The sequence below is a fragment of the Mirounga angustirostris genome, unplaced genomic scaffold (assembly GCF_029215605.1).
Source record: "Mirounga angustirostris isolate CCGP_5_RB_7025 unplaced genomic scaffold, mMirAng1.0.hap1 SCAF_17, whole genome shotgun sequence".
Lineage (NCBI taxonomy): Eukaryota > Metazoa > Chordata > Mammalia > Carnivora > Phocidae > Mirounga > Mirounga angustirostris.
In genome coordinates, this window is record NW_026991725.1 from 49,667,860 (window position 1) to 49,693,371 (window position 25,512).

Sequence of the window (25,512 nt, forward strand, 5' to 3'; positions counted from 1 at the left end):
TGATACTCTCTTCCTCCCTCTGTGTGTCTCAGCCTCACTGACCTCCTTTCAGTTCCAGGAACATACCGTGAGCCTTCTTATGTCAGGGACTTAACACTGTTGCTGCCTCGGCTTCAAGGATTCTCATTTCTCATCTCTATACTTAAGACTAGCTAAGGCCTATTCTTCCTCTAAATCTCAGCTTCAATTTCACTAACTTTAAGAAAAAGACCTGGGCCCTCCAGAATAAGTCTGATTTCCCTGTTTATATGTTCTCTTTACTTTTGTAAGTGTACAAAATTGCAAATAGTCTTTCTCCCTCATTAAAATGTAAGCTACATGAATATATATAGGTTTAGGGTTTTACTTGTTCATCCCTATATCCCTCCACTTGGCATTGTGCCTTGAATAGAGTGTATGCTCAATTATTACGTGGGCCCCATTGCACTGAACTCACAGAAACATCTGATGGTTTGGCAGAGGCAGATGAGCTGACAGAGGAGAAAGAGGCTGGGGAGCTGCAGCTATGATGAACACCAAAGCAGGTCAGAGTTTTGGAAATCAAGGGAAGAGAACATTTCCACTTAGAATGGTCAGATGAATAACATGCAGTTGGAAGGTCGAGTTGATTAAAGATTGGGAAGTGTCCTTTTGATTTAGCAATGAAGAAGTGACTGAGGATCACAGTGAGACCCATTTTGGCAAAGTAGAGTGAGCAAAAGCCAGCCTGGAGTGAGCTAAGGAGTAGGTGGGAAGTGAGGAGATGGAGACAGTGTGTATATGCAACACCCGAGAAATTTTGTTGGAGAGGAAAGTGGAGAAGTGAGAAAGGAACTAGAGGAAAGAAATAGGGTCAAGAGAGAGTTTTAAGAAAGGAAGTTTTAAGAAAGAATGGGAGATGCTGGGAATAAAGTGGGAGAAATGGAAAATCCACTGTAAAACCATTCTAAGAAGAAGGGAGGGGATGAGATTTAGAGCCAGGCTGAGGAGGTGGCCCTGAAATTAAATTGGAGGAGCACCTCCACATTGGAAGGATGAATATGGCATGGCAGCAGGAATGGGAGGCCATTTCCATCTGATGGCATCTAGTTTTTCTTTTAAGCAGGATGTGAAATGATCTTCTGGGACCAAAGGCGGGGAATGGAGATTTGAGGAGAGCAGAGATTTTAAATAGAGAGAAAGAGAGGGAGTGAGCCAAGTTGACTGTGTAACTCCCAACACCGAAGGCCCAGTGGGGTTCGTGGTTGGAAATTAATAGTGGTACCATCTCCATGCAAGTGTGGAGTAGTGAACTGTTGGATTCATTCAGGTTTAGTTTCTTTCCATTCAAGTGTGACAAAGGATAGGAGATGGCAAAGGAATTTAGGGCATTGTTAAGAGAGTGGACAAAAATATACATTTTTGCTTCCTTGGGAGAGAAATAGAGGCTGATGAATATGGAAGAAATAAAAGGTCAGAGTACTGGAGGTCCCATATGGTTGAATAAGAACTGTTAGATTTGGGATAGTGCAACATGTGAGCTAGATCAGAAAGGAGTTGCTTGACTTGGTGAGTGAGTGTGAGGTTTGGGCATTTTCCAGAGTGAGGCCGTGGACGAGGTGGAGGGGAGGAGAAGGCACCGGAGGATGGGAGTCTGTATTGGAGGCATCATCCATGTGGACGTTGACATCTCCCACATATGTGGTACGAATTGGGTGGACAGGGAAGAGGTGCCAGAATCATAATGAAGGAAGTCAGTCAAGGACAGCAGGGGGCATGGGGAATAGCAGAAGAGCACGAATCTCAAAGAAGAGGAGCTTTCTACAAGAGGATAAGCAGCAGAACTTGAGTTCTGAAAGCCTGCGAGAGTAAAGGTCACCTCTCGAGAGCTTCCCAGCAAGCGCTGTGATCAGGGAGGGGTAGATTTCAATTTAAAGCGCAGGTCAAGATGTCGCATTAGAATAAACTGTTGTCTCCAAGGATCCACAAAAATAAGTGGAGGTGCCTAACAACCCGCAGGGATCTTCCCCAGGAGCCAAGGTCTTGGACGAGTGCAGCTGGATGATTTAACCCACCAGATAGTACAATTTAAAACATGTAGTCTTATATTGTTCTTTTGAAGTAGGTATATGGTTCCTGTAAGATCTTTGTTACCTTGCTAGCTGAAAAGAAACTTGCTATTTTACCTGTTCCCTGTCTATTAAAAATGAGGTAAGCGGAAGGCCCGGGCTACCCTCAGCCATGTTGCTCTGTGGTAGTGATACCAGTTATAATCATGATGGTGGTTTGCTGTAGTTCTGTAGAAAGGCACAGCATCGCAATCCAGAGACCAAATAATGAGAGCAGGGAACTGACGGGAAATCATTAATTGGCCTCCCACTGCTGTCAGAAGCACTGGGAGAAAGCCTTGTAAGAGACACAGGACTTTCCAGAGAGAGCACAGGTACTGCAAATATATTCATTCTTAACTCCCTCCTGTTTCCTGTTGTAATGTGACACAGCAAGGGAGGATGCCCAAGAAAACCACTTAAACCTATTGCAGGGAGCAAAACACTAAAAATCTCGTATTTAAAAAGGACTAGAAAATCCACAGAATGTATTTCCCTCTCAAGGGATCCTAATCCCGACTTAATAGTTCATGTATTTATAGCAGAGAGTTTGCATTTAGAGTATTTTTGAGTGTCCAGTCAAAATTTACAGTTTCATTTATCTTATGTAGGTAATTACTATTTTGATTTATTTTTATGCAATCTTGAGATCAAGAATTTCCTACCATCTTACGAAGAAAATAAATTACTTCATTAACAGAAATCAGCTTTTTCTGATAACTAGCTGGTGTTTTGCCCAGTGAGATTTATCATATTCTATGTTCTGTAAGCCTAATGCCCACCTCAAGACTTCACCTGCTCCCCACAGGGACAAGTGTGGCTGAGGGCATTTACTATTGGGGATTGGCTTGGCTGTTCCTATCATGTTTTATTCTTGGTGACTAAATCCTGCTCTGTAAAATATAAGCCAAAATCTTTCTCTTTCCCTCTTTTTCTCCCTCCCTCCCTCTCTTTCTTTCTTTCTTTTCTTGATGCAGAGAAAGGTTAATTGACACAGTTGGGGGTTGGGGGGTGGGAAAGAGACTCACAAGTTATTTGCGGATAAATTTTTTATCTGCAGAAAAACAAAGTAAGAAAACAGAGTGACAAAGATGTTCACATTTTGTGCATTTCTTTGGTCACTTTTTAGCATTTGGTTGAATTACTCTTCACTTATGATTTTTGTGTGGACCTCCCGGCTCTTCACCCGCAGCTTGTTGACCTGGGACTCAGCAATGTCAGCCCGTTCCTCAGCCTCCTCTAGCTCGTGCTGGAGCTTACGGAATTTGGAGAGGTTGATGTTGGATTGTTCCTCCTGAGAATGGAGATGCATTTAGGAGGGAAAAGAGTTCAGAATTTCTAGTTTCTTAGGTCAGTTGGTCTCAAATTTCTTTTTACTTAAAAATGCTTCACTCTAGTAAACCTTAAAAAAAAAAAACTAGAGAAACGCTCTTGAATTTTTTCTTTTTTTGTATTAATTCCTCTCATGCTTCTTGAACTCATGGATAACAAGGAGGGACAGGTGACATTTGCTACCAAATTCCTAAAAGTTCTTCTTTTTAACATATAAACATCTTAGAGCTACTACTAAATATGTCAGCTTTCCAACCTCTTTTTTTTTCCCAGAGTTTGGTGAATGAACCAAACCTTCTTAAAAAACAACAACAACAACAACAAAAACCTTCTAAGAAAACCTATATTATATCAAGCTAATAACCTTGAATATAAATTATTGCCCCTTGAGTATTGGAGTGTAAATTATCGCCACTTAATACAATTTAGAAATGAAACAAAATTTGTTTCCAAGAATAGTCTTCAGTAGTCTCTGATGATGTTTGAACAGATAAGCAGTGAATTTGGGAAGGGCGGTTTGGGTTTAGTCTTTAGTAATTGTCCTTTTTTAATCGTTGACAACTATTCAAAATATGGCATTCAAATTTAGAAATTAATAGAACTTAGAATTACTAAATAATAGAGCGTGAATAAAACCTCAGATCTTCCTGTTACAGATGAGGGAAGTAGGGGCTAGAGACACGTTAAGTCTCTCTCTCTCTCTCATTCGGCCCCCCTACCCCCTGTTTCCCACCCCAGACCTTAGAGGTTAGCAGAATAATGAAAACCACTAATGAACAGAGGAACTAATCTGTGATGAGTAGGTATATATATCCATACTTACATACTTAGAAAATTGGTATTTATTGTTTCAAATAAATCATAGGCTGGGGAAATGAGATAAGGTAGAGTACCAAGAATCTATTGGTCTGAACAAGACCAAGACTGTCTGAGCTCCAGACTTAACTGTTTACTTGTCACCTTCACTTATGTATATGATGGTATTTCAAACAGTGTTTCCAGAACAGAAATGCTTTTTCTTTATTGCCTTGTGAATCTGTTCCTCCCTTAGTTCCCCATTGTAGTCCTTGTTGCACCATCCAACTGGTTGCTCAAACCATGAACTTGATGAAGTACCCTTGATTTCATTTCTGTCACCTTCCCAGGGCAACCTATTAGCACATCCTATAGTTTCTCCCTCCAGAATGTATCTTCAATCTCTCTACTCTTCTCTATCTGCTCCACTGTTGCCCTCAGGCAAGCCATGGGCCCATTCAAAAAGCCTCCTAGAATGTTGCCCTGTAATCTACCTGTGTTATTGGACAATCTGTTCTCTACAAAGTAGCCAGAATATTCTTTTTAAAAAGTATAAATCAGGGCCATGACTGAGCAGTTTAGAACCTCCTGTGGCTTTCTAGTGTCCCATTGTACTTAGAATGTGATCTAGACTTCTTACCAAGGACTAGAAGACCATGTGATCTGCCTCCTCTCTCGCTCCTCAGCCCCCTCTCCACTGCTCTCTCTCTGTTGCTTTCTGCTCCTTGAATGAGACTCTTGTCCACTCAAAAGCATTGTGTTGCTCTTCCCCTTCCCTGGAACAGTTTTCCCTGGCTCATCAAGTGGTTGGTTTCTTCTCCTTCTTCAGAACGTTGTTGACCCTTTTCCTTTGATCCTTCCTCATTGTACCCTCCTTTCCTTTCCTTTCATCCCTGTAACTAAGCTGGCTTGGCTGGGTGGGGGGTGCGGATTGCGTGGTCACTCCAAGGGGTTCAGGACTCACCGCTTCCTCAGCTTGTCTCTTGTAAGCTTTCACCTTCGCTTGCAGTTTATCTACCAGATCTTGGAGTCTGAGCACATTCTTGCGGTCTTCCTCAGTCTGAAATAATATTTTGAAGAGTGAGTCTCTTGAAAGTACAAATACCATCAACATTTGTTGTACATTAGCTTTTTGAGCCCTTGCAGAGTAGGGTGAAAACCTAGACAGGCCTTTTCCTTACCTGGTAAGTGAGTTCCTTCACTCGCCTCTCATGTTTGCGTAGACTCTTGACAGTTTCAACGTTGTGCTTCTGTTCACTTTCAACTTCTCCTTCAAGTTCACGGACCTGCCAGAAGGTAGGTATTTTAAAAGGTATTTACTGTGATCCATTCACTCAGTGGATTTCTCCTTCTTCAAATGACCTGCAGTGCTTCTTTTACTCTGCTTTATATGTAGTTTTATGCCCTAGTCTAGTTGTGTCCTTAAAAGCTCTTGGGCAGCAAAGAACATTTCTCATTCGTCTCTGTATGCCCCCAGTCATCCAGCAGTACGAGGTACTCAAACTTGTGCACTGGATTGGAATGAGGTGGGAAATACGATGATCAGAAGACCCACCCTGGCCTCCAGTTTCTGGATCTGCTTCTTCCCACCCTTCAGGGCCAGCTGCTCAGCCTCGTCCAGACGATGTTGCAGGTCCTTCACTGTCTGCTCCAGGTTCTTCTTCATGCGCTCCAGGTGGGCGCTGGTGTCCTGCTCCTTCTTCAGCTCCTCGGCCATCATGGCTGCCTGATGAGTAGTAAAACAAAACCAGTTGAGAGAGCTGAGCTAGCACATCAGGATTCAAGTTTGACCAGGACCGTGTTGCCCTCTGCTCACATCAGTGATGGCCTTCTTGGCCTTCTCCTCTGCATTGCGGGCTTCCTGGACAGTGTCCTCCATCTCTCCCTGGATCTGGGAAATGTCTGTTTCCAGTTTCTTCTTGGTGTTGATCAGACTGGTGTTCTGGTTGAAATATCAAATTTAGAAATAGTTAATACATGAGAGCAAAATTAAGATGCCAGATTTTTTTTATTATGTTATGTTAATCACCATACATTACATCATTAGTTTTTGATGTAGTGTTCCATGATTCATTATTTGCATATAACACCCAGTGCTCCATGCAAGATGCCAGATTTTTAATGAACTCACAAACTAGTTAATTAAGTAATTAGTATTCCTCCTTGTTCCATAAATTATCTGAGATGATAATATGTTTTTAATGTGACTGGATGTCACAGTATAGATATTGTTAACCCATAAATATTAAATGTTTTAAATTTCATCCTCCATAAAACACTATGAATGCATTTTTAGGTAATGCCAAGATATGAGCAGGAATTTCATTTTCATTCCTTTGTATTTTTCACTATTGTGTTATACTCACCTGGGTGTGCAGGAGCTGGACGCGCTCACTGGCGTCCAGGAGCTCCTGTTCTGCGATTTTCCTGCTTCTCTCCGTCTGCTCCAGAGTAGCCCTCAGCTCCTCGATCTCAGCCTGCAGCAGGTTGGCTCTGCGCTCCACCATGGCCAGCTGTTCCTTCAGGTCCTCCTGGCCCCGGAGAGCGTCATCCAGGTGGATCTGGGTGTCCTGTGGAATGAACGATCATTGAGACGCCTCGTTCTCAGGGCTGCAGTCACCCCAGCCACTTCGGGGCCGTCTTTTGAACCCACTGACTTTGAGGATGCCTTGGGTGTTCCTGTAGTTCCTCAGGGCCTCTGCGGCCATGCGGTTGGCATGGTTCAGCTGGATTTCCATCTCATTGAGGTCTCCTTCCATCTTCTTCTTGAGCCTGATGGCATCATTCCTGCTCCTGATTTCAGCATCCAGGGTGCTCTGCATTGACTCCACGACCCTGATGTGGTTTCTCTTCAGCTGGTCAATTTCCTCATCCTTCTCAGCAATTTTCCTGTCGACCTCAGACTTGACCTGGTTCAACTCCAGCTGGATGCGCAGGATCTTTCCCTCTTCATGTTCAAGAGATGCCTTTAATGACAGCAAGGGGTGACATTAGCAGGGAATGGAAGTTTATAGTATTATAGAAATAGGAATCAGTTCTTGCTTTTGTGCTGCCATAACACATTTTTATTCCATTGTTCTGGAAATTTCTACAATGTGTTGTTGATTTTATATATGTCTGTCTCCCCAGCTAGATAGTGCTCTTGACGGCAGGGACCTTAACTTATTCATCTTTGTTTTTTTCAGTGTCTAGCACAGTTCCTGATGTACAGGTGTGTTAGTTGCACATATAGTCAATTCTCCATCCTCATACTAAGTACACAGAGTCAGAATTACTTTTCTTTTCTCTTAATTCAAGAATTTCCTCAATTCTTGCATGCAGTGGACTCTTAATTCCTCTTGTAATTGTTTTAGAATGTACAGTAAAATGTTTACCTCTGCCTCCTCTAAAGCAGCCTGAAGTTCAGACTTCTCTTGTTCCACTTGTTTCTTTATCTTTTCCAGTTCATGGATACGTTTCCCTCCTTCTGCAATCTGCTCAGTGAGATCAGAAATCTCCTCTGTTGGTGAGCAAAAATATAAAAATTTGTTCAGTGACGGGAAACATTTTTTCAGATCTTTTGTTAAAGGTGAGATGTACTCACGTTGCAAATTCTTATTTTCCCGCTTCAAGGTTTCAAGTTGGTCTAAAGATTCCTCATAAGCATTCTTAATCTTGAACAGCTCTGTGCTAAGGGAGCGGGACTCCTTTTGGGAAGCTTCAAGTTCAGCATGAGTTTCTTCATACTTCTGTTTCCATTCTGCCAGGATCTGAGGGGCAAAGAATGGTCCAAATAAAGTTGATGGGATGGACACCATCTATCCCGGAACGTGTTGGAGTTAAGATGATCAGGGACTGACAAATCGTATGAATGAGAAGAGTAGAAACCACAGGCATTATGTCCCTCCACTGCTTACCGTGGAGCAGGAGCTACTGAGAACAGCCCTCGGGTAGTTTGAAGACTGCACACTGAAGGTAGCAGGCTGGCTTTCATCCTGTGTTGAGTACTGAGGCAGAGGCCACTACACGAGTTACCTTGTCGAAGTTCCTCTGCTTCTTGTCCAGGGCGGCGCAGGCCGCGTTGGTTCTCTCCACGTCAATCATGAGGTCCTCCACCTCATTCTGGAGCCGCTGCTTTGTCTTTTCAAGGGAAGCACATTTGGCGTTCACAGCTTCTACGTGCTCCTCAGCATCCTGTAGACGTTGAGCCAGCTTCTTTCTAAAAAGTGAAATAAGAACAAGAGAAGTGAATGGCCATCAGCAGAACTGGATGCTTCAAAGTAGGTACAAAAGAGTGATTTCTACAGCCAGACCCCTAATACTTTGCTTTTCCAGCTTGTTTTGTAGGCCCAGTTCTGTGCTAGCTCATTCCCACTCTCCGATGAATTAAATACTGAAAATAGTCTAAATTTCAACATCGCCATACTTCATCCTCAGGTTTTAAGGTCATCTGTGATCAGCCCAAGCCAACATTTTACCCATCAAAGTGGCTGGTTTACTCCTCCTCTATAGAATAGTAATATCTGCCTTGAATTACTGTTGTTTATGTCTTGTCTCTACTGAATTTTCATCTCCAGAGGGTAGAGTGTATATCTTGTTCCTCTTTGTTTCTTGTAGGCTGTCGCACATATTAAGTGCTCAAATGTTTGATGAATTGAATTCAAATGAATGAATTCAACCCAAATCAAATATCCTTGATTTTGGCCAATCATGTCCCTTATTTTTCCTGGCTTTTAAGTAATCATTTAATAAAAATAAACTTTTCCAAATCAGTATCAGTTTTGCTTTGTGACCTCCACTCAGAGGCTCTTCTAAGGTATCCACCCACCATGATTACAACCAAATGGTTGTACATGAGTCACAAGATAAACAACTAGATCTCTCCTGAAACTTCCTGTTGAATGAGTAGGTTTCTTCCTGTCCAGATTCTCCATCTTTACAGTTCCATCTTGAACCTTTGATTGCATTGAATATTTGGTCCTTTGTGAAAAGATGTGATTCCTTTCTTATTGCAGAATTTATGTTTTCTTTTTAGTCTTTAACAATATATGTATTTGCTCCCTCACGAATAGCCATGTTTTAGTTCTCAGAAGGAGGAGCTATGTTCTGAAGCCCAGTTATTTTTCCTTTACACACCTAACACCTTGGACTGACTTTCCCAGTAGTGGCTGAGAGGGAGGAGAGACACAAGGAAGTACAGTAACACTTACTCTGTCTACACCTTTATAGATAGAATGATGTCAAAAGTCCCCCTTTTTAAAAGTAGTCCTTCAGCTTCCTCTTGCCTTAGTTGCTTTTTCCGCCCTCTAGCTTAATTTCTTTTCCTGCACTGCCTAGAATGTTTGTCTTGCTTTGGCTTATGTTCATGCATGTTTTTTCCTTGGTTTTTCAAATTTGTTTTGGGAGCAATGGACATTTTCCCATACAGTGCTTATGGCAGATGTGCTTTGTTAGAAGAGATATTTCCATTTCAGCTAAGTCTAGGACATACTTGGCCTCCTCCAGCTCCTCCGTGCGCTGGATGGCATCCGTCTCGTATTTGGTCCTCCACTGGGCCACCTCGCTGTTGGCCTTGGACATTGCCCTCTGCAGCTCAGCCTTGCCCTCCTGCTCCTCCTCATACTGTTCCCGCAGCAGGTCACAGTCGTGGCGGGCTGATTGCAGGGCATGGGCCAGAGCACTCTTGGCCTGAGAACATAGAGATCAGAGACTTAATTTGATATCTTTAAAGTGACATTTAGTCCCTAGGCTCCTATAGGCCATCAGAAGAAAATCTGTAGAAGTAAGCGGAACACAACCTCAAAAATAAGGACAGTGACAAGTAGGGCTTACCTTTATTTCCTCCTCAAGCTGCCTTTTCAGTTCCTCTATCTGTTGTGTGAATGCTTGTTTGCCCCTTGAGAGCTGAGAAACTAATGAGTCCTTTTCATCTAGCTGGCGTGAATATTCACCTGTTAAGACCAAGATGGAGAAAACTCAACCTCACTTTGGAAATCAGAGCTCTGGATTAAAAACTGAGCAGGGAAAGGGAGCTGAGTTTGAAACATGTTGGCGTAAGTATGGATTACAGCAAGCCACCAAACTCCAGTTCTGATTATGTAAAAATGAGAAGTATGGAAAGCTTGGAGGCTGATTACATACTTATGGGCAACACAAAATATTTTAGAAGATATTTAAGATTATTTATCACAGTAGAAATTGGTCAAGAAGCATGTAACAAGAAGCATGTAACAAGAGATGTTAGTATTTTTTTATTATGTTATGTTAATCACCATAGATTACATCATTAGTTTTTGATGTAGTTTTGGTGTAGTTTTGATGTAGTTAATCACCATAGAGTACATCATTAGTTTTTGATGTTTTGATGAAACATGATTCATTGTTTGCGTATAACACCCAGTGCTCCATTCAATATGTGTCCTCTTTAATACCCATCACCAGGCTAACCCATGCCCTCCCCCAGAACCCTCAGTTTGTTTCTCAGAGTCCATAGTCTAAGAGATGTTAGTATTTAATAAGAATCACAACTTTCTTTTTTTTCCATACCACTAAGTTATAGAAGGAACTTAGATTCTGAGTCTACAAGGAGCATTTGATTCTTTGAGAATACAGTTTTTTTTTCATGAAGTGTACTAACTACCTGTACAATAATAAAAGCCTGACTTTGAACTTTGTCCTAGAAAGAACAATATTTCAATGAATATGAAAGAGTAAAGTGGTTCTCCAACCACTTTGATCTGCGTATTACTTTAATGGTCCAGATGACCCATAAAATAATTTCCATCTTGTTACCTCTCACTTGAGAGGTGGAACTTTGGTAAAAAGTTGGATGGATTGACTAGGGGACAGAGGAAATGCAGAGACTCTCCAAAAAATTCTACAAACATCACTTAAGGCTCCTGGGCTGGTTGTAGCACTGAATATTTCTCTGCATGACTGTGCTAGCTAGCAGCATTTGGCCAGACTTCAGGAAGAAGAGTGGAGTAAGTATTCCTGGACGGTCACTTCATCACTGTCATAGTCTGTCATCTTTAAAATGTGGATTATATTACACAGACTGTTGAGAGTAATAAAGTAATAAATAACTTGTGCAAGCATTTTGAAAAGTGCAAATACTGTGAAACTGCAGTTTTAATTTGGTAACTTGATGGAAGTCAAATGTGCTTTATTTAAAATGTGTAAAAACAAAAGAACCTGGATCTCTTTAATGAAAGTCACAACTATAACAAAAAAGAAAGCAATCCATGCCAGTGGTCAGTGATATGTTCATAGTGGTGGTGACGGGTGCCTCTCAGGGGGGTATATATGTGTTCTCAATAAGTCAGTGCAGAGTTTTTCAGCAAATTAAGCATCCAAGGGAAATTTGTCATTCCAGGTCAACACTGGTAAATGGCCCACCTGATTCTGTCTGCAGACGCGCTCTCTGAGCCGTCAGGTCGTTGATCAGCCGCTGCTGCTCCTCTTCCTTTGTCTTAAGTTCGCTCACCTGATCTTCTAGAGTACGACACATCTTTTCAAGGTTCCCCTGCATTCAAAAAGTAGTAGAAGGCATCTCAAGCAAGCATTTGGACCACAGGAATTTTCCATAATCCGAGCATTCCATAGGGGCTGGGGCACTTACTTATTTTGAGAGTATAATATCTTTACAAACAAAAACTCAGAGGCCTAAGATTATGAAGGAAAGAGTAAAAAATTACATAGTCCAAACATGCTACCAGTAAACTGCTTTGTGAATACAAGTCTTTACTCAGCTGGCTTCTCTTTGATAGGAGAATAATGATACTTGATTCAATTCTTGGTGATTTTTTTGAGAAGCAAATTATGTATTTGTGCTTAAGGGAGAAATCAGAAGCCTCATCAAGGTGAGGTGTTTTTAAGATCCCAAAATATATAGTTGAATCGTATTTCTTATTTGGAAGAGCTTAACTTTCCACTCTATATGTTCTTTGGGTGTGGCTGTTCTCACAACCAGGAGCCAGTGCTTCCCCCATCACACCTGAGTGCCTGTCTCCTGCTTGCACTGTCTGTAGTCTCCTTGTGCCAGTTACTAAGGATTCTTGAGCGGCTCACTCACACCTGTCTCACAGAAATCTCTTTAAGACTTAAACCATGATTGTACCTTGGCTTTGGAGACCGTCTCCATGTTGCTGGTGAGGTCATCGATCTCCATCTTCATCTCGCTCTTCTCCTTCTCCAGCTTCTGCTTGACCCTCTGCAAGTTGTCTATCTGCTCCCCGAGCTCGGCCACGCTGTCTGCATGCTTCTTCCTCAGGGTGGCCGCCGTGGCTTCGTGCTGTAGGGTGGCCTCCTCCAGGTCCCTGCGCATTTTCTGGAACTCAGCCTCGCGCTTCTTGTTCATCTCGATCTGGGCGGAGGTGGCCCCACCGGCTTCCTCTAGGCGTTCGCTGATCTCTTCCAGTTCCCGGGAGAGGTCAGAGCGCTGCTTCTCTGCTTTGGCCCGGGAGGCCCGCTCTGCCTCGATTTCCTCCTCCAGCTCCTCGAGGCGGGCCTGGAGATGATACATCAACGTGAATGCCAACTCATGGCAGTTTTGATTTCTGGAATACGCAGAAGAGGTGGGGGGTCCGACTCACCTGTAACTCCTTGATCTTCTTCTGTAGCTGTATTGCGAGGGCCTGCTCATCTTCAATCTTGCTTTGCAGATTGCTCATTTCAAACTCTTTCCTGTTAGAGGATCATTTTATGTCAGTCACAGATATAATATAGTAATTTCCCCATGGAAGTTTTGTCCTCATTGCTTACTTTTTGAGTTTCTCATCGAGTTGCTGCTTGTCATTTTCAACATCCATTGTGGATTCTTGAGCTAATTTTAGGTCTCCCTCTAGTTTCCTTTTTGCTCTTTCTAGATCCATTCGGATTTTCTTTTCTTGTTCCAAGGATCCTTCAAGCTAAAAGTTAATAATGCATGAATACAGTTCCTGGAGTGTTATCATCTTTTATCGCAGGTTAGACTTGTAAACATTTAACTCCTATCGAATCAGCAGCTTATTTTGATTTTTCTGTGCATAAGACAAATTTGTCCCATCCATTCCATTCCCTTTGCTGTTTACTTAGTCCAAGGAGTCATCATTTAAAAGTTGAAACATACCTCATTACCATATGATTACAGTAAATTACTAGGGAGATGTCATGCCTTCTGAATCTCCCCACTGGAAGCCATTGTGATTAGTGCTTCACCATACCTGTAGACACCATAGCAATGTTTCTAAACCATGACTTTTGCCAGTTCCTCCCTCACCCAGACATTTACAGCAGGTTCTCTATTTGATATCAGATCATTTAAAGCTGAATTCATCTTCCACATTCTTTATTTGGAATCCCCTTTCTCCCTGTGAGAGAAAACCTTATGGATATTTACTCCTTCTTTGCTCTTGCTGTGCTCCCACTTAGAGCACACTCTCTCTTTCTTCCCATGGCCATTTGCTTTGTGATCCCAACCAAAACCCATTTTGTTTGTACAGCTTTTCTTGGTAAACAGAATAACCTTCCTTTCCCTTAACTCTTTTTACCTATATTTTCTGTTACCTACAACTTTCTTTATTGATTTTTTTGACTCCATGGGTGTCCATCTTAGACCTGTAGCAGGGATGATGTCCTACACTACTTATTCATTGGAAGCTCTTGAAAAGTACTCATTACATCATTAGAATGTAAACTTAGGCTTACTTAGTTTGTTACTAAATAAAAAATTATTTTTTACATGATGTTAGGCTTACATCATCTACTTGTTGTTCAAGCTTGATTTTAGCTTTGGTCAGGGTGTTGACTTTGTCCTCTTCTGCCTGCAGATCATCCAGGGTCTGCTGGTGGGCCTCTTGGAGGGCCTTCTTCTCCTTGGTCAGCTTTGCGATGGTTTCATCCAGGCCTGCCATCTCTTCCGTGAGGTTTTTCACCTTGAAAAATTAAAAAGAGAAATGATGTCTGCTCTAAAGCATCTTATTAGTAGGGTGGCAGAACCTCTATATGGTAGAACAGAATATGATTCCTACCTTGTTCTCCGTGGCATGCTTCTCCTTTTCAACCTTGGCCAGGGTCAGCTCAAGGTCGTCAATGTCTTTCTTGAGCTCTGAACACTCGTCCTCCAGTTTCCTCTTCTTGGCCGTCAGCTCGGCATTGATCTCCTCCTCATCCTCTGCTCTCTCAGTCACCTCCTTGATCTTGGCCTCCAGTTGGATTTTGGTTTTGATCAGCTGGTCACATCTTTCCTCTGCATCAGCCAAGCTATCTGCTTCCTGAAAAGGGATAATAGACACTTTTAGATTTTAGTTCTCTGGACATTTTCAGATTTTATTAATATTTTGAAACCAAACAAGTGAATTGTGTTTTAAAGACTTAGGTTAATTTTTATAAGCTTTCCATCATCTGAGAGATATTTATTGGGCACTTATTATGGCACTGCAGATTTTTTAAAAAAGGAATTTAAGTCAGGGTTCTTGGTGAAATTATGATGCACTTCTATTTGCTAATGATGAGGTTCAGGACACACTGTCCCTAAATATGGCTCTTGGCATATTGTGTACCATAAACTGAAGGAGTTTGAGAAAATGGCTGAAGTAGGAAGCCCACTCTGACCTCCTCTACTCACCCTTCTTCCCTGAAACAGGTCATTAAACTCCCATGTGAAAAGTACCCTCCCTGTACTAGGAGGAAAGAAGACATTCTTATCACCAGAGATGGGAATTGGGAGCCAAGAAGGCTGCATAAACAAACCTTGTTAAACTAACCTTTATCTTCTTTAGTTACTTCTTCACTATTTACTACCCTTAGCTCAAACCTCTTTGTCTTATCAATTCTTTACAAATCTATCATTTGTCTAAAAGATATACAATATTCCTGCTCTGTTTACTTCTTTGGGTCTTCAGTCTCTTGTAAAGGCTCCTGTGTACATGTAAAAATCAATAAATATGCATGCTTCTCTCCTGTTGATCGATTTTAAAATTTTCAGACCCTCAGGGACCTTATTAAGAGGGTCCAGGAAAACTTTTTCCTCCCCTGCATGATGTCACCTACATTTAATGTGTTGGTATATAATTTCAGATCGGTCACCTTTCTTTATTTAATATTTATTTCCAGAAAAGCTTAATGTATGAAAAACAAAATGGTCAGGTATTGAGTGGTTTGCTCAGAAGGAGGGGTAATACCAGGAAAGTGACTTAAAGGAAAGATGTCCTACAGAGTAACTGGGAATTACAGGGAACACATGGAAGAAATAAGGGGAACTGAACGTGTTCAAAGGTGGTGCATAGAGAAGTAGTGAGCATGTTTCTCATGAGAAGGAATAGGAGTTGGAATAGAAACTCTGTGGGAGCAGGGACTGTGTCTCCTGCTTCAAGTAGTATCCCTAGTGCTTGGAATGTCCTCATGTGTTTATTAAATGTGGAGAGTTGAGGGAATGATGCTGAAAAGAGATCATACTATTCTTGGAGGATGCTCAGACCAAACTTAGATATGCCCTACAGTTATTCACTGGTTCTCCAAGGTGTGATGAACCTCTCCTCAATTTGAAAAACCCTGTTGCACATGAACTACAGGGAAAGGCATAATGCCAACCTAGGTAGGAACAGACAGCTCATCTTTCTTTAAATTTTCTAGTTGAGCGTCCTAAGCCTAAATATCCACTGGACCAATGTCGATTTGCTTCTGAATTCAGAGGACTACAGGGTCACTTTCAGGGTTTAGGTTGTTGGTCTCAGTAGCAAACTGAAAGTCTCTTGTCATTTGAGTCACAAAAGTGGGTTAGACAGTGGTGTTTGATCAAATATTTCTTCCCAGTCTTCTGGATGTTTACTGGGACATCAGAACAAGAATATCAACCCCATCTCATGCTTTGCTTAAAAACTGACACTATCTGTAGAAAGTATTGCCATTATCCTTGCAATGACTCTATTCTTTCAGATACTAGAGAGTTTCCAAAGACAGAGTTGAGAGGAGAGTTGCCCGTTGGTTTCATATTGGTTTCAAGTTGATGCATTTCCATCACAAGGTCTCCTCCCTCTCCACTGTGAATATTGTTCTTTTTTTCCACTGGTCTTATGTGCTCTTTTCAGTAGGGAGAATCTTATGGAGCAAAGATCACCTTACTTTTTGCCCACATTTTTCTAGGAGAAACAATAGGGGGAAAGGGGAAGTGCTTTGATTTTTTCCTTTTTAGCAGCAAGGGATCCTACCACAGTGCTTGGTAGTAATGTTGTGTCTGGGATTGTGTAGAACTTCTAAGAAGTTATGAATTAGGAAAGATTGATAGTCCCTTAGTGAGGTGGAATTTAGACCTTCCTCTAGCAACTGCTGAACTGAAATGTTAGCATCTGATTGCATGAAATGGGCTCTGATACTCACAGCTTGGACCTGGAGCTGCAGGTCATTTTTCTCTTGCATGAGAGCAACCATTTTCTCTTCCAGCTCTTTCCTTTTGGCCTCAGCCTTTGCAAGGCTTTCTTTGGTCTTCTCAAACTCTTCCTTCATGTTGGCCATCTCCTTTTCTGTCTCTGCGCTCTTGAGGAGCGGCTTGATCTTGAAATATAGCTTCATCCAGGGCCAGTGCTTGACGTTCATGAATGCACGGACATTGTACTGGATGCAGAAGATGGACTCTCTGTGATAAGAGCAGAAGTGGTCAAAGTCAGGTTCCAACAGGAAGCAGAGTTAGAAGAGCTTTGGCCAAGGAGGGCTCAGTAGAGTATCTCTATTAATACCTTCTCTCCACCATCTTCTGGTACTCCACTCTTGCCAAGAACCCTCTGCACCTGGCCTGGGTTCTAGTAATCAGCTGGGCCAGCTTCTCATCTCGCATCTCCTCTAGGAGCCCCAGAAGACCAGCTTTGAAAAAGACCTGTGTGTGGGAAGAGTTGCGGATCAGACACTATACATAAACTTCAGAGGGACACAGATAGCATCAGGTAGGCTTTAGAGATCATTACCTTGGTGTGACCAAATTTATACTGGGTGTGGTCAACATCGATGGACCCAAGAAGCTTCTCAGAAGCTTTCTTGCTGTCAATGAACTGTCCTTCGGGGATAGCACTTGCATTTAATACCTTGTATCTGTTTAGGCCAAACAAATAAGTGATAGAGCTGTTGTCACCAACAAGACATCTTCTTGCCTTACTATAGAAATGACATAGACTTTGGGTAGTCTAGCAAACATAAACAAAAAATCATATCCATGTCTTTATTCTCCGTATATCAAAGGTTGTCAAACTTTTGGTATGTCAATACAGAGTCTGTCAATGTGTTTCTCTTTTTTTCAGTTGTAATAGAAAATACAAAGTATTTTTCCATCGAAAAAATTAGAATGAATAAAAGAACCTCTTAAGATAATTTGCAGTGAGAGAGTCTGACCTCTGTTTGAAGTCTGCATAAAGGATCCTGCTTGGGAACCCCTTCCTGCAGATGCGGATCCCTTCCAGCACACCGTTACACCGCAGCTGGTGCAGGACAAGTTCATGCTCCATGGCCCCTAAGAGGAAGAATACGCATGCCTTATTTCATGGTCTAAAGCAAACACACTGGAGCTTGTTTAGATACCAGAAGTGTCTTACCTGGAGTCTTGGTTTCATTGGGGATGATACACCGTACAAAGTGGGGGTGAGTGCTCCTCAGGTTGGTCATCAGCTTATTCAAATTCTCCTGTGGAATTTATGAATATTTGGTTTTAAAAAGCACTGTTTTCATACATTTCATATTTATAGACATAATCATCGTGACATCCGTGACATTGGCTCAATTCTAATAGTATCTAATTATAGGATCCAATAGTATCTAACTCAGATACTATCTGAATAGTGTCCAGATTTGAAAATGAGAAGTTATTTCTGGAATTTCCACATTCCCAAAGTGTCCTTCTCTTTCCTGTTTTTGTGCATTATAAACATGTTTTTCTATTAGTTGTTGAAGTGGTCACTGCTGCTGAATTTCCTAGTATGTGTTGTAGATTTAGTATGATATTCTAAATGTAGGGAAATATTCTACCTGGACTTTCAGGTCTAGATGTGTGATCTGGCTTTAGAAATAATTCAGTGTCTTATTCCAAATCTCTTATTTCTTTCTTTACCCTATTTTCAATTGTATCTGCTTCTCTATCACATTCCTATTCCTTATCCTAATTACAGAGCTGTGTCCTCCTACTCATTCCACAGAAAGTGGCCTTTTAGTGCCTCACTCTGGGAATTGGCAGAACACCAACAGCCATGTTACCAAGTGTGAGAAGTGTTTCAACTTGTGGAAATCCTGGTTTTTCAGAATAACTAAACCTTCTGTTATTACAGATGGGATTGTCCTAAGAAAAGTAAATTTTCCTTCAAGAGCTATTTCTTATCACATCTGGTTTTTTATTTCCTTTGTTTATAATCAGCCTCCAATTCCCAACAGTGATCTTCTGTCTTTGGCTTTCAAAATCCACTCACTTCAGTTCTGAGCCAGTATATATCATTTGGAGGCTCCCACAGGCTCCAGCAAATCTCATGTTTTGCTTAGTCCTGTCCCAGCAGAACCTTTTAAATGTCAACTGACCTTATTTCCTGGCCCCCAAATTTAATTTTATCATCTGATGCTGACTTCTGCAATTCTCTCATCCCTCCTGACACCTTGTCTCTTATATACTGAGGTGTCTCTTCCAAACAACCCCAAGCTCTCTAAGACACTGTTCTACCACTGCCCACTGACCTGTCTCTTTGAGTCATGCCCAGTTCTGGAATCCTTACAAGATTACTTCCCTTCCCCACAAATACAGTAAAATTTAAGTTCCTGAATCTAATAAGACGGAGCAAAGGAAGTTCGTACCCTGAAGAGAGCAGACACAGTCTGGAAAGAAGAACCCTTCTTCTTGCCGCCTTTCTTGCCACCGCCAGCCTCTAAGGGGGGCAGAGAGAGCACAAGCAATCATTGCACAGGCTTTCTCAGTGTATGTTTGATACATTAGATAAAAGATGACTTCTTTTGGAATTTACCTGCTTCAGCAGCTGCTGCCCCAGAGAAGAGGTAAGCCAGAGTCTTCATTGCAGACTTCTGGTACAGCCCGACCACGGTCTCGTTCAGGGGGTCCTTGTTCTTGTCCAGCCAGCCACCAATGTTGTAGTCCACGGTGCCGGCATAGTGGACCAGGGAGAAGTGTGCCTCGACCTTGCCTTTGGCGGGCTTGGGCTTCTGGAAGTTGGCTGACTTTCCAAGGTGCTGCTCATAGAGCTTGTTCTTGAAGGAGGTGTCTGTGGCCTTGGGGAACATGCACTCCTCTTCCAGGATGGAGAAGATGCCCATGGGCTGAAAGGATGAAAAGAAACAAATGCCTTTTAATTTTGTCTGCTTGTAGAAATAATATGTGACATCTTGATCCTATTTGAGTAAATTCATCCTTTAATTTCTTAAAATTAATGAAAACTCATCCCTTCGGTCAGAAGTCGTTAAATTAGCAAATATTTATTGAGGGCCTATTGAGATCCAGGTGCTTTGTCGGGCTCTGGGGTGTGGTGGCTCCTGGAGTTTATGTCTTGCCCCATTGCTCCACAGCCGTATTTCTCCAAGTGTGACTTGCAAACTGGTTGCATCAGAAACACTTGGTGAAAATGAAGATTCCAAGGTTCCATCCCACACTTCCTAAAAAGTTTTCCCAGGAGTGAGATTAGAGAATTCTTCAATTTTCTTAAGTACTTGTGGTGAGACTCAAACTGAAGTTTGAGAGCCTCTGCTTTAAAGTACTAGAAGTTCATATTTCAGTTGCCAGTAAAAATGAATCTAAGGATGACAAAGGGATAATGAGTAAAAAATAATCTTTATAGTATGCTCTTATAAGGAAAGGTGGCTTTAAATATAAGGACTTGTATTGCAAACTATTGGGAAATCGAGAGTTCTGGACGCTAGAGAGACTATTCACTCTCCTTTTACCAGAATGTCTCCCTCAGAGTTAGCAAAAGAAGGAGTTTTCCTGATTTTATTTATGAGTAGAAGTCTTTTAAGATTTTTCTCAGTGGTATAATCTGTGACCTGAAAAAAGCAAGCGAACCTTCTCAATGAGCTCGATGCAGGCAGCCAGGTCCATCCCGAAGTCGATGAACTCCCACTCGATGCCCTCCTTCTTGTACTCCTCCTGCTCCAGCACGAACATGTGGTGGTTGAAGAACTGTTGCAGCTTCTCGTTGGTGAAGTTGATGCACAGCTGCTCCAGGCTGTTGAACTAGGTGTTGCAAATAGCAAGGAGTTTGAGTGAGTCTGGAAAACCCAGTGGGGAGTCAGCAAAAGAGACACAAAGAGGAAGGGCCTTAAAAAGGCCACTTATTCAAACAACTCACATCAAAGATCTCAAAGCCGGCGATGTCCAAGACCCCGATGAAGTACTGTCTGGGCTGCTTGGTGTCCAGCTGCTGGTTGATGCGGGTGACCATCCACAGGAACATCTTCTCGTAGACGGCCTTGGCCAGGGCGCCCACCGCGTTGTACACCTTCGTGGACAGAGTAGTGATCGTTGATGCCGCTGAAGACATGCTGTGAAGGCCTGGGATGGGTGTCATTCAATGAGGTCATGCACTCACCTGCTGCACAGTCTGGCCTTTGGTGACGTACTCGTTGCCAACCTTGACCCTGGGGTAGCAGAGGGCTTTGAGCAGGTCAGCAGAGTTCAGACTCTGGAGATAGGCCGCCTTGTCAGCAACTGCAGAGACACAATTCACGCACCCCGCATGACCTACTGTGGGCCCCACAATTCATCGGGGCAGAGTGATGAGTGAAACATTTTATAGAAAGTCTGTATGAGGGTGAATTTGCATACATTCATCAGAAGCTCAACTGTAAAGAAGACATGAATTTGGAATGAGCTTTTTGTCTGTATTACCTTCAGTGCCGTCTGGCTCGGCTTGCTCCTCACGCTGCTTCTGCTTGAATTTCATGTTCCCATAATGCATCACAGCCCCCGTGAGCTTGTAGATGGAGACTTTCTCTTCAGGAGTGAAGCCCAGGATGTCAATGGCACTCTACCAGGAAAGATGAGAGGACAAAAGGGCAGAAGACACTAATTCATTTAGGAGAATTTATACCATATCCTTAACCATGCCTATAGAGGGGTGTTATTGTTATTCCCATACATAATGGATTAAAAAAAAAAACAACTGTATGTGTAACTTACATCTGTGGCCATCAGCTCTTCTTGGTCATCAATGCTAGGGACGGTGATCTCCCCTTGACTGACAAAGGCATAGTCATATGGGTTGGTGGTGATCAGGAGCATTTCTGGGTACATAGAATTCAGGGTATATGTTTTACATTAGAAGTTGTTAATAAAATGATTAACTTCTGCCTTATACATTTAAGCTCCTTCTTACCAATTAGATCTGGCTTCTTGTTAGACATGATCTGATAGAAAATGTGGTAGCTTCTTTCCGCCTTCAGCTGGAAAGTAACTCTAGACTTCTCCAGAAGATCTGCAATGAAAAGAAGACACTGGTCAGGGGGGAAAAATTATAAAGTTCCGGAACTGATTTTGGAATTTGGGATGATTAACTAAAAAATCTCACTGGCCTGTTGAGATTTCAGCTGAATGTTGTGCCTCTACAACATAGGCTACATATTTTGCCTCTACAAACACCATTACGGGTGCTCTTACCACCTCTAGAAGGAAACTAAAGCATGCCTGGCCCAAGACATTGACATTTCTCTTGCAGAAGATCCTTGACATTGAGGATATAATTGATCATTATTATTATTTTTAAAGATTTTATTTATGGGGCGCCTGGGTGGCTCAGTCGTTAAGCGTCTGCCTTTGGCTCAGGTCATGGTCCCAGACGCTTATCGACTGAGCCACCCAGGTGCCCTCGATATAATTGATTCTTGAGAACCCCTCCCTCCTCAGGGTCTTTTCTTGCTTTATAACAGAGAGAACACTAAGAGCGACATTTATCAAGTCTCAGGCTACGAAGAAATCACCTATTCTCAACCTGAAGACAACTCATTTACCCTAGTGGAGTGTTGTCTTAGAGAAAGTTGAAATCCATTCTGAGACTGGAATATCTCAGACAAGCCCCATGGCTTTTGGCAGTTCTTACAGAATCATTAGCTCATGACTGGGATAAAGCACACTGTGGGCTGTGGATAAGGCTGGCATTAACCATGGACATGTTTGGCACCAGACTGGTGTTTCACAGGCTCCGGGCTCAGCAGGAGCTGCAAAATATTCCTCCAGACCATCATTTGTCATTCTTGGATTCTGTTTAGGAGGTCCTGTTACTCACATGTTTCAATATCAGCAGAAGCCAGTTTTCCCGTGGTACCGAAGTGGATCCTGATGAATTTACCCTTGCAAGTAAAAATGATGATGTTATATACAAAACTTGAAGCTCTCGAGAAAAATGAGATGGAAATGATAATTCAGATGTGCTTTCTCTGGCACAGAAGGGCTGAGAACATCCCTCTGTGACCAGGAGACTTACAAAGCGAGAGGAGTTGTCATTCCTCACAGTCTTGGCGTTGCCAAAGGCCTCTAGTAGAGGGTTGGCGCTGATGATTTGATCTTCAAGGGTCCCCTGCAAAGGCAAGAGCAGTCCTCACCTCTGGGGCTCCAGAATTCCTGAGAGTGCTCAGAGTCTTGAGTCTGACCCCAGACCCACCTGTATTTTGCCAGAAGTAATTTCCTCCTTCTTCTTGTCCCCAGTGACTGCAATTGTTGCAAAGTACTGGATGACACGCTTGGTGTTCACAGTCTTGCCCGCACCAGATTCTCCACTGTTAAACAGAGACCAAACATACATGAGGATTTAAGCTATGTGACAAATGAAAGTACTTCCATCATCAGCATTTACTACCTTATGCGTCCATCTTTATATGTCTTTGTCAGTTTCTCCTAGCTCTTTCTCTTCAGCCTACTATAGCTCATATTACTTATGTTGTTTTGCACTGACAAGAAGTAGGGAAATTCATTCATTAATCACCTAATGCATATTTCTGGAAAATGTGCCAGGCTCTGTTCCAAGTGCTGTGGCCTGAACTTGAAAGGTCCAAAAGGCAGCCACCCAATGACTATATGGGAAATGAAACTGTAAAAAACTCTGATAAACAATACGTATGTTCTTCAGTTTCCTTAGACTAAAGACATGGCTTAAGTGAAGCCTCTGAAGGACTAGACATTTCTCAAGGAGGCCTTAAAGATGGGCCACTGGGAACATTCCCAACGGCTCAATGTTCAGAAGGCTGTATATGTTGTTCACTGCCATGTAACGGGTCCTGGCCGTGCACAGAGAAAGGGTTTATAGCCCCTACTCTTAGGAAAGTTCTGGGCAGCTTTTAAGACTGGACTAGTAAATTACAAAGTTTAGGACATTGTTATTTTATATTCCGATGCAGTCTGAACCCTACAACAAAGTACAAACAGTATCCAGTTCCAGGCTGACCAGCATTGCTTCAATATGGGGGCACTAAGTAATTTCTTTTAGTTTGTCGTTTTCCCAGTGCAAATAAAATACTAATACATCCCAGAATAGTAATACATACGTGATTAAGATGGACTGATTCTCCCGATCTAGAAGAAAAACAGTGGACAATCAGCATCATACCAGTTATGCAAACAGAACTTTCTATAGGGAAACACTTGGGGTGTTGAGTATAAATACTGTGTCATTTTAAATGGAGTTTTAAAATATATTATTGTAAAGTTATATGTATTATTCTTAAACCTAAGTTGAAGAGAAACATAAAATGTTGTTATATCTTAAATTCCTTAAGCCCTCATAGTAAGTGTGTCCTGGTTTAGTACTTTCCACAGCCAGACATTTCTCTCGTTGTCAGCTGTGAATTTCAGTAGCATACTCTCTGCTAATTCATGCATACAACTAAAAAATGCAAAATATACGAAGGGTTTGGACTGTAGTTTAATGTTTAAATAGTGTTCATCAAGCCAAGGTTGAGATTTAGTTTCTAAATGCGTCAATTGGCCTCACAAAGCGGGGCGGGGGGGGGGTGGGGGGAGTATTTTATGGCCACAGCCTGCAACCCTAACTCTGATCAGTCCTGCCAAAAGTATGCCATCAGGTGAGGGAACTGCCTCAATCAGAACAAAAATCCTTTTAAGGGAGGAGAAAACAACAATTTTGTTTTTGTGCATGTAGCCTCCAAATACCATTTTCATTCAAAGAGAGGCTTTCTTCTATGAGATGGTCTCTGATGACTTTAAAGGTAACAGTACTCCTAAAAGCATCAAATTTGTAGTCAACAGGACATGTAAGCACAAAAGGATTGAACGTATATTTTTCATTTCCACTCAGTGTGATTCTGCCATTACTTAATCTTAACTATTGTTACTTAAATCTATACCATAAATTATGTATTTCCAAGGAGGAGACTGCAAGCAAGTTAAGTTTAAAGGGATAGAGGAGAGCCGAGGCGTGGCCTGGTAAAATCATGGAGGTGGGGTCTGGAGAGCTAGGTTTTAGTTCCAGCTTTGACGGCATATCCCTCTGCACTTCAGTTACCTCTTCTGTACAACCAGGGGCTTGGATTAGATTATCTCCGAAGATCTGTTTAGCTTTAACACTTTGTGACTCTAGGTGGTCAAATAATTTGTATGAGAAGCACTTGAGCCACTCACCCGTCAGCATGAACTGATAGGCGTTGTCAGAGATGGAGAAGATGTGGGGCGGGGCCTCCTGACGCTTCTTGCCTCGGTAGGCTGTCACCACCTCTGCATTGTACACCGGCAGCCACTTGTAGGGGTTGACCGTGACGCAGAAGAGGCCTGAGTAGGTCTACACCAAAAAGAAAAAGAAAAGGAATATAATCATCTCATGGGGACCTTAGTGATCTACTATTTTTCAAAACTATTCATTAGCTGTATGAGCAGAAGGCCATGAGAATGAACTCACATAGATCATCCAGGCCGCGTAACGCTCCTTGAGGTTGTACAACACAGCGGGCTCATGCAGGTGGGTCATCATGGCCATGTCCTCGATCTTGTCGTACTTGGGAGGGTTCATGGGGAAGACTTGATCATCTTTCACTGTCAGAGTCTGATAAACAGGGAAGATAACGGCTCATGTCAACTGAGAGATGGAACGCAACAATTGATAAAATGTGGCCGGCTCCAGGGACTCTACTCACCGCTCCAGCTTCCGTCTTCACCGTCGCTTTCCCTCCTTCTCTGCTCTGGATGGTCCCTTTCACAAAGGATTCTTTGGGCTCCGCCACAAAGACAGATGTCTTGGCATCAAAGGGCCTATTCTGGGCCTCAATGCGCTCCTTTTCAGACTTTCGGAGGTACGGAGCTGCCGCCCCAAAAATGGCCATTTCCTGGTCTGAACTCATGGCTGCTGAACTCAGCCCAGTCGAAGACCCTGCCTGGAAGGGAAAG

At 42.3% G+C, this 25,512-nt stretch overlaps 1 protein-coding gene across 1 annotated transcript; it reads right to left on the reverse strand.

The window, feature by feature from the left end:
• Positions 1 to 3,105: 3,105 nt before the first annotated feature.
• LOC123841031 (myosin-1) lies at positions 3,106 to 25,497 on the reverse strand. Its single transcript, XM_064583362.1, has 38 exons — positions 25,263 to 25,497; positions 25,028 to 25,171; positions 24,754 to 24,910; positions 23,661 to 23,688; positions 22,781 to 22,895; positions 22,604 to 22,696; positions 22,406 to 22,469; positions 21,500 to 21,598; positions 21,304 to 21,407; positions 21,013 to 21,151; positions 20,714 to 20,832; positions 20,474 to 20,623; positions 20,188 to 20,358; positions 19,139 to 19,448; positions 18,972 to 19,042; positions 17,732 to 17,819; positions 17,532 to 17,649; positions 17,111 to 17,234; positions 16,886 to 17,022; positions 16,530 to 16,785; positions 14,183 to 14,425; positions 13,910 to 14,086; positions 12,936 to 13,081; positions 12,767 to 12,857; positions 12,292 to 12,681; positions 11,571 to 11,697; positions 10,005 to 10,123; positions 9,664 to 9,860; positions 8,208 to 8,391; positions 7,777 to 7,942; positions 7,568 to 7,692; positions 6,851 to 7,159; positions 6,560 to 6,763; positions 6,010 to 6,135; positions 5,749 to 5,919; positions 5,375 to 5,479; positions 5,158 to 5,253; positions 3,106 to 3,360 (listed from the first exon to the last, which is right to left on the reverse strand). Exons 1-38 carry the CDS (start codon positions 25,464 to 25,466, stop codon positions 3,208 to 3,210), a joined length of 5,820 nt encoding a protein of 1,939 aa, XP_064439432.1. The 5' UTR covers positions 25,467 to 25,497; the 3' UTR covers positions 3,106 to 3,207.
• Positions 25,498 to 25,512: the final 15 nt, after the last annotated feature.

Coding starts and splice junctions, on each gene's coding strand:
- LOC123841031 (XM_064583362.1), bottom strand. CDS start 25,466: ATGAGTTCAGACCAGGAAATGGCCATTTTTGGGGCGGCAGCTCCGTAC. Junction 22,470..22,603: donor ATGACAACTCCTCTCGCTTT/GTAAGTCTCCTG, acceptor TTTACTTGCAAG/GGTAAATTCATCAGGATCCA. Junction 8,392..9,663: donor GAGGAGCTGGAGGAGGCCAA/GTATGTCCTAGA, acceptor TTCACTTTTTAG/AAAGAAGCTGGCTCAACGTC.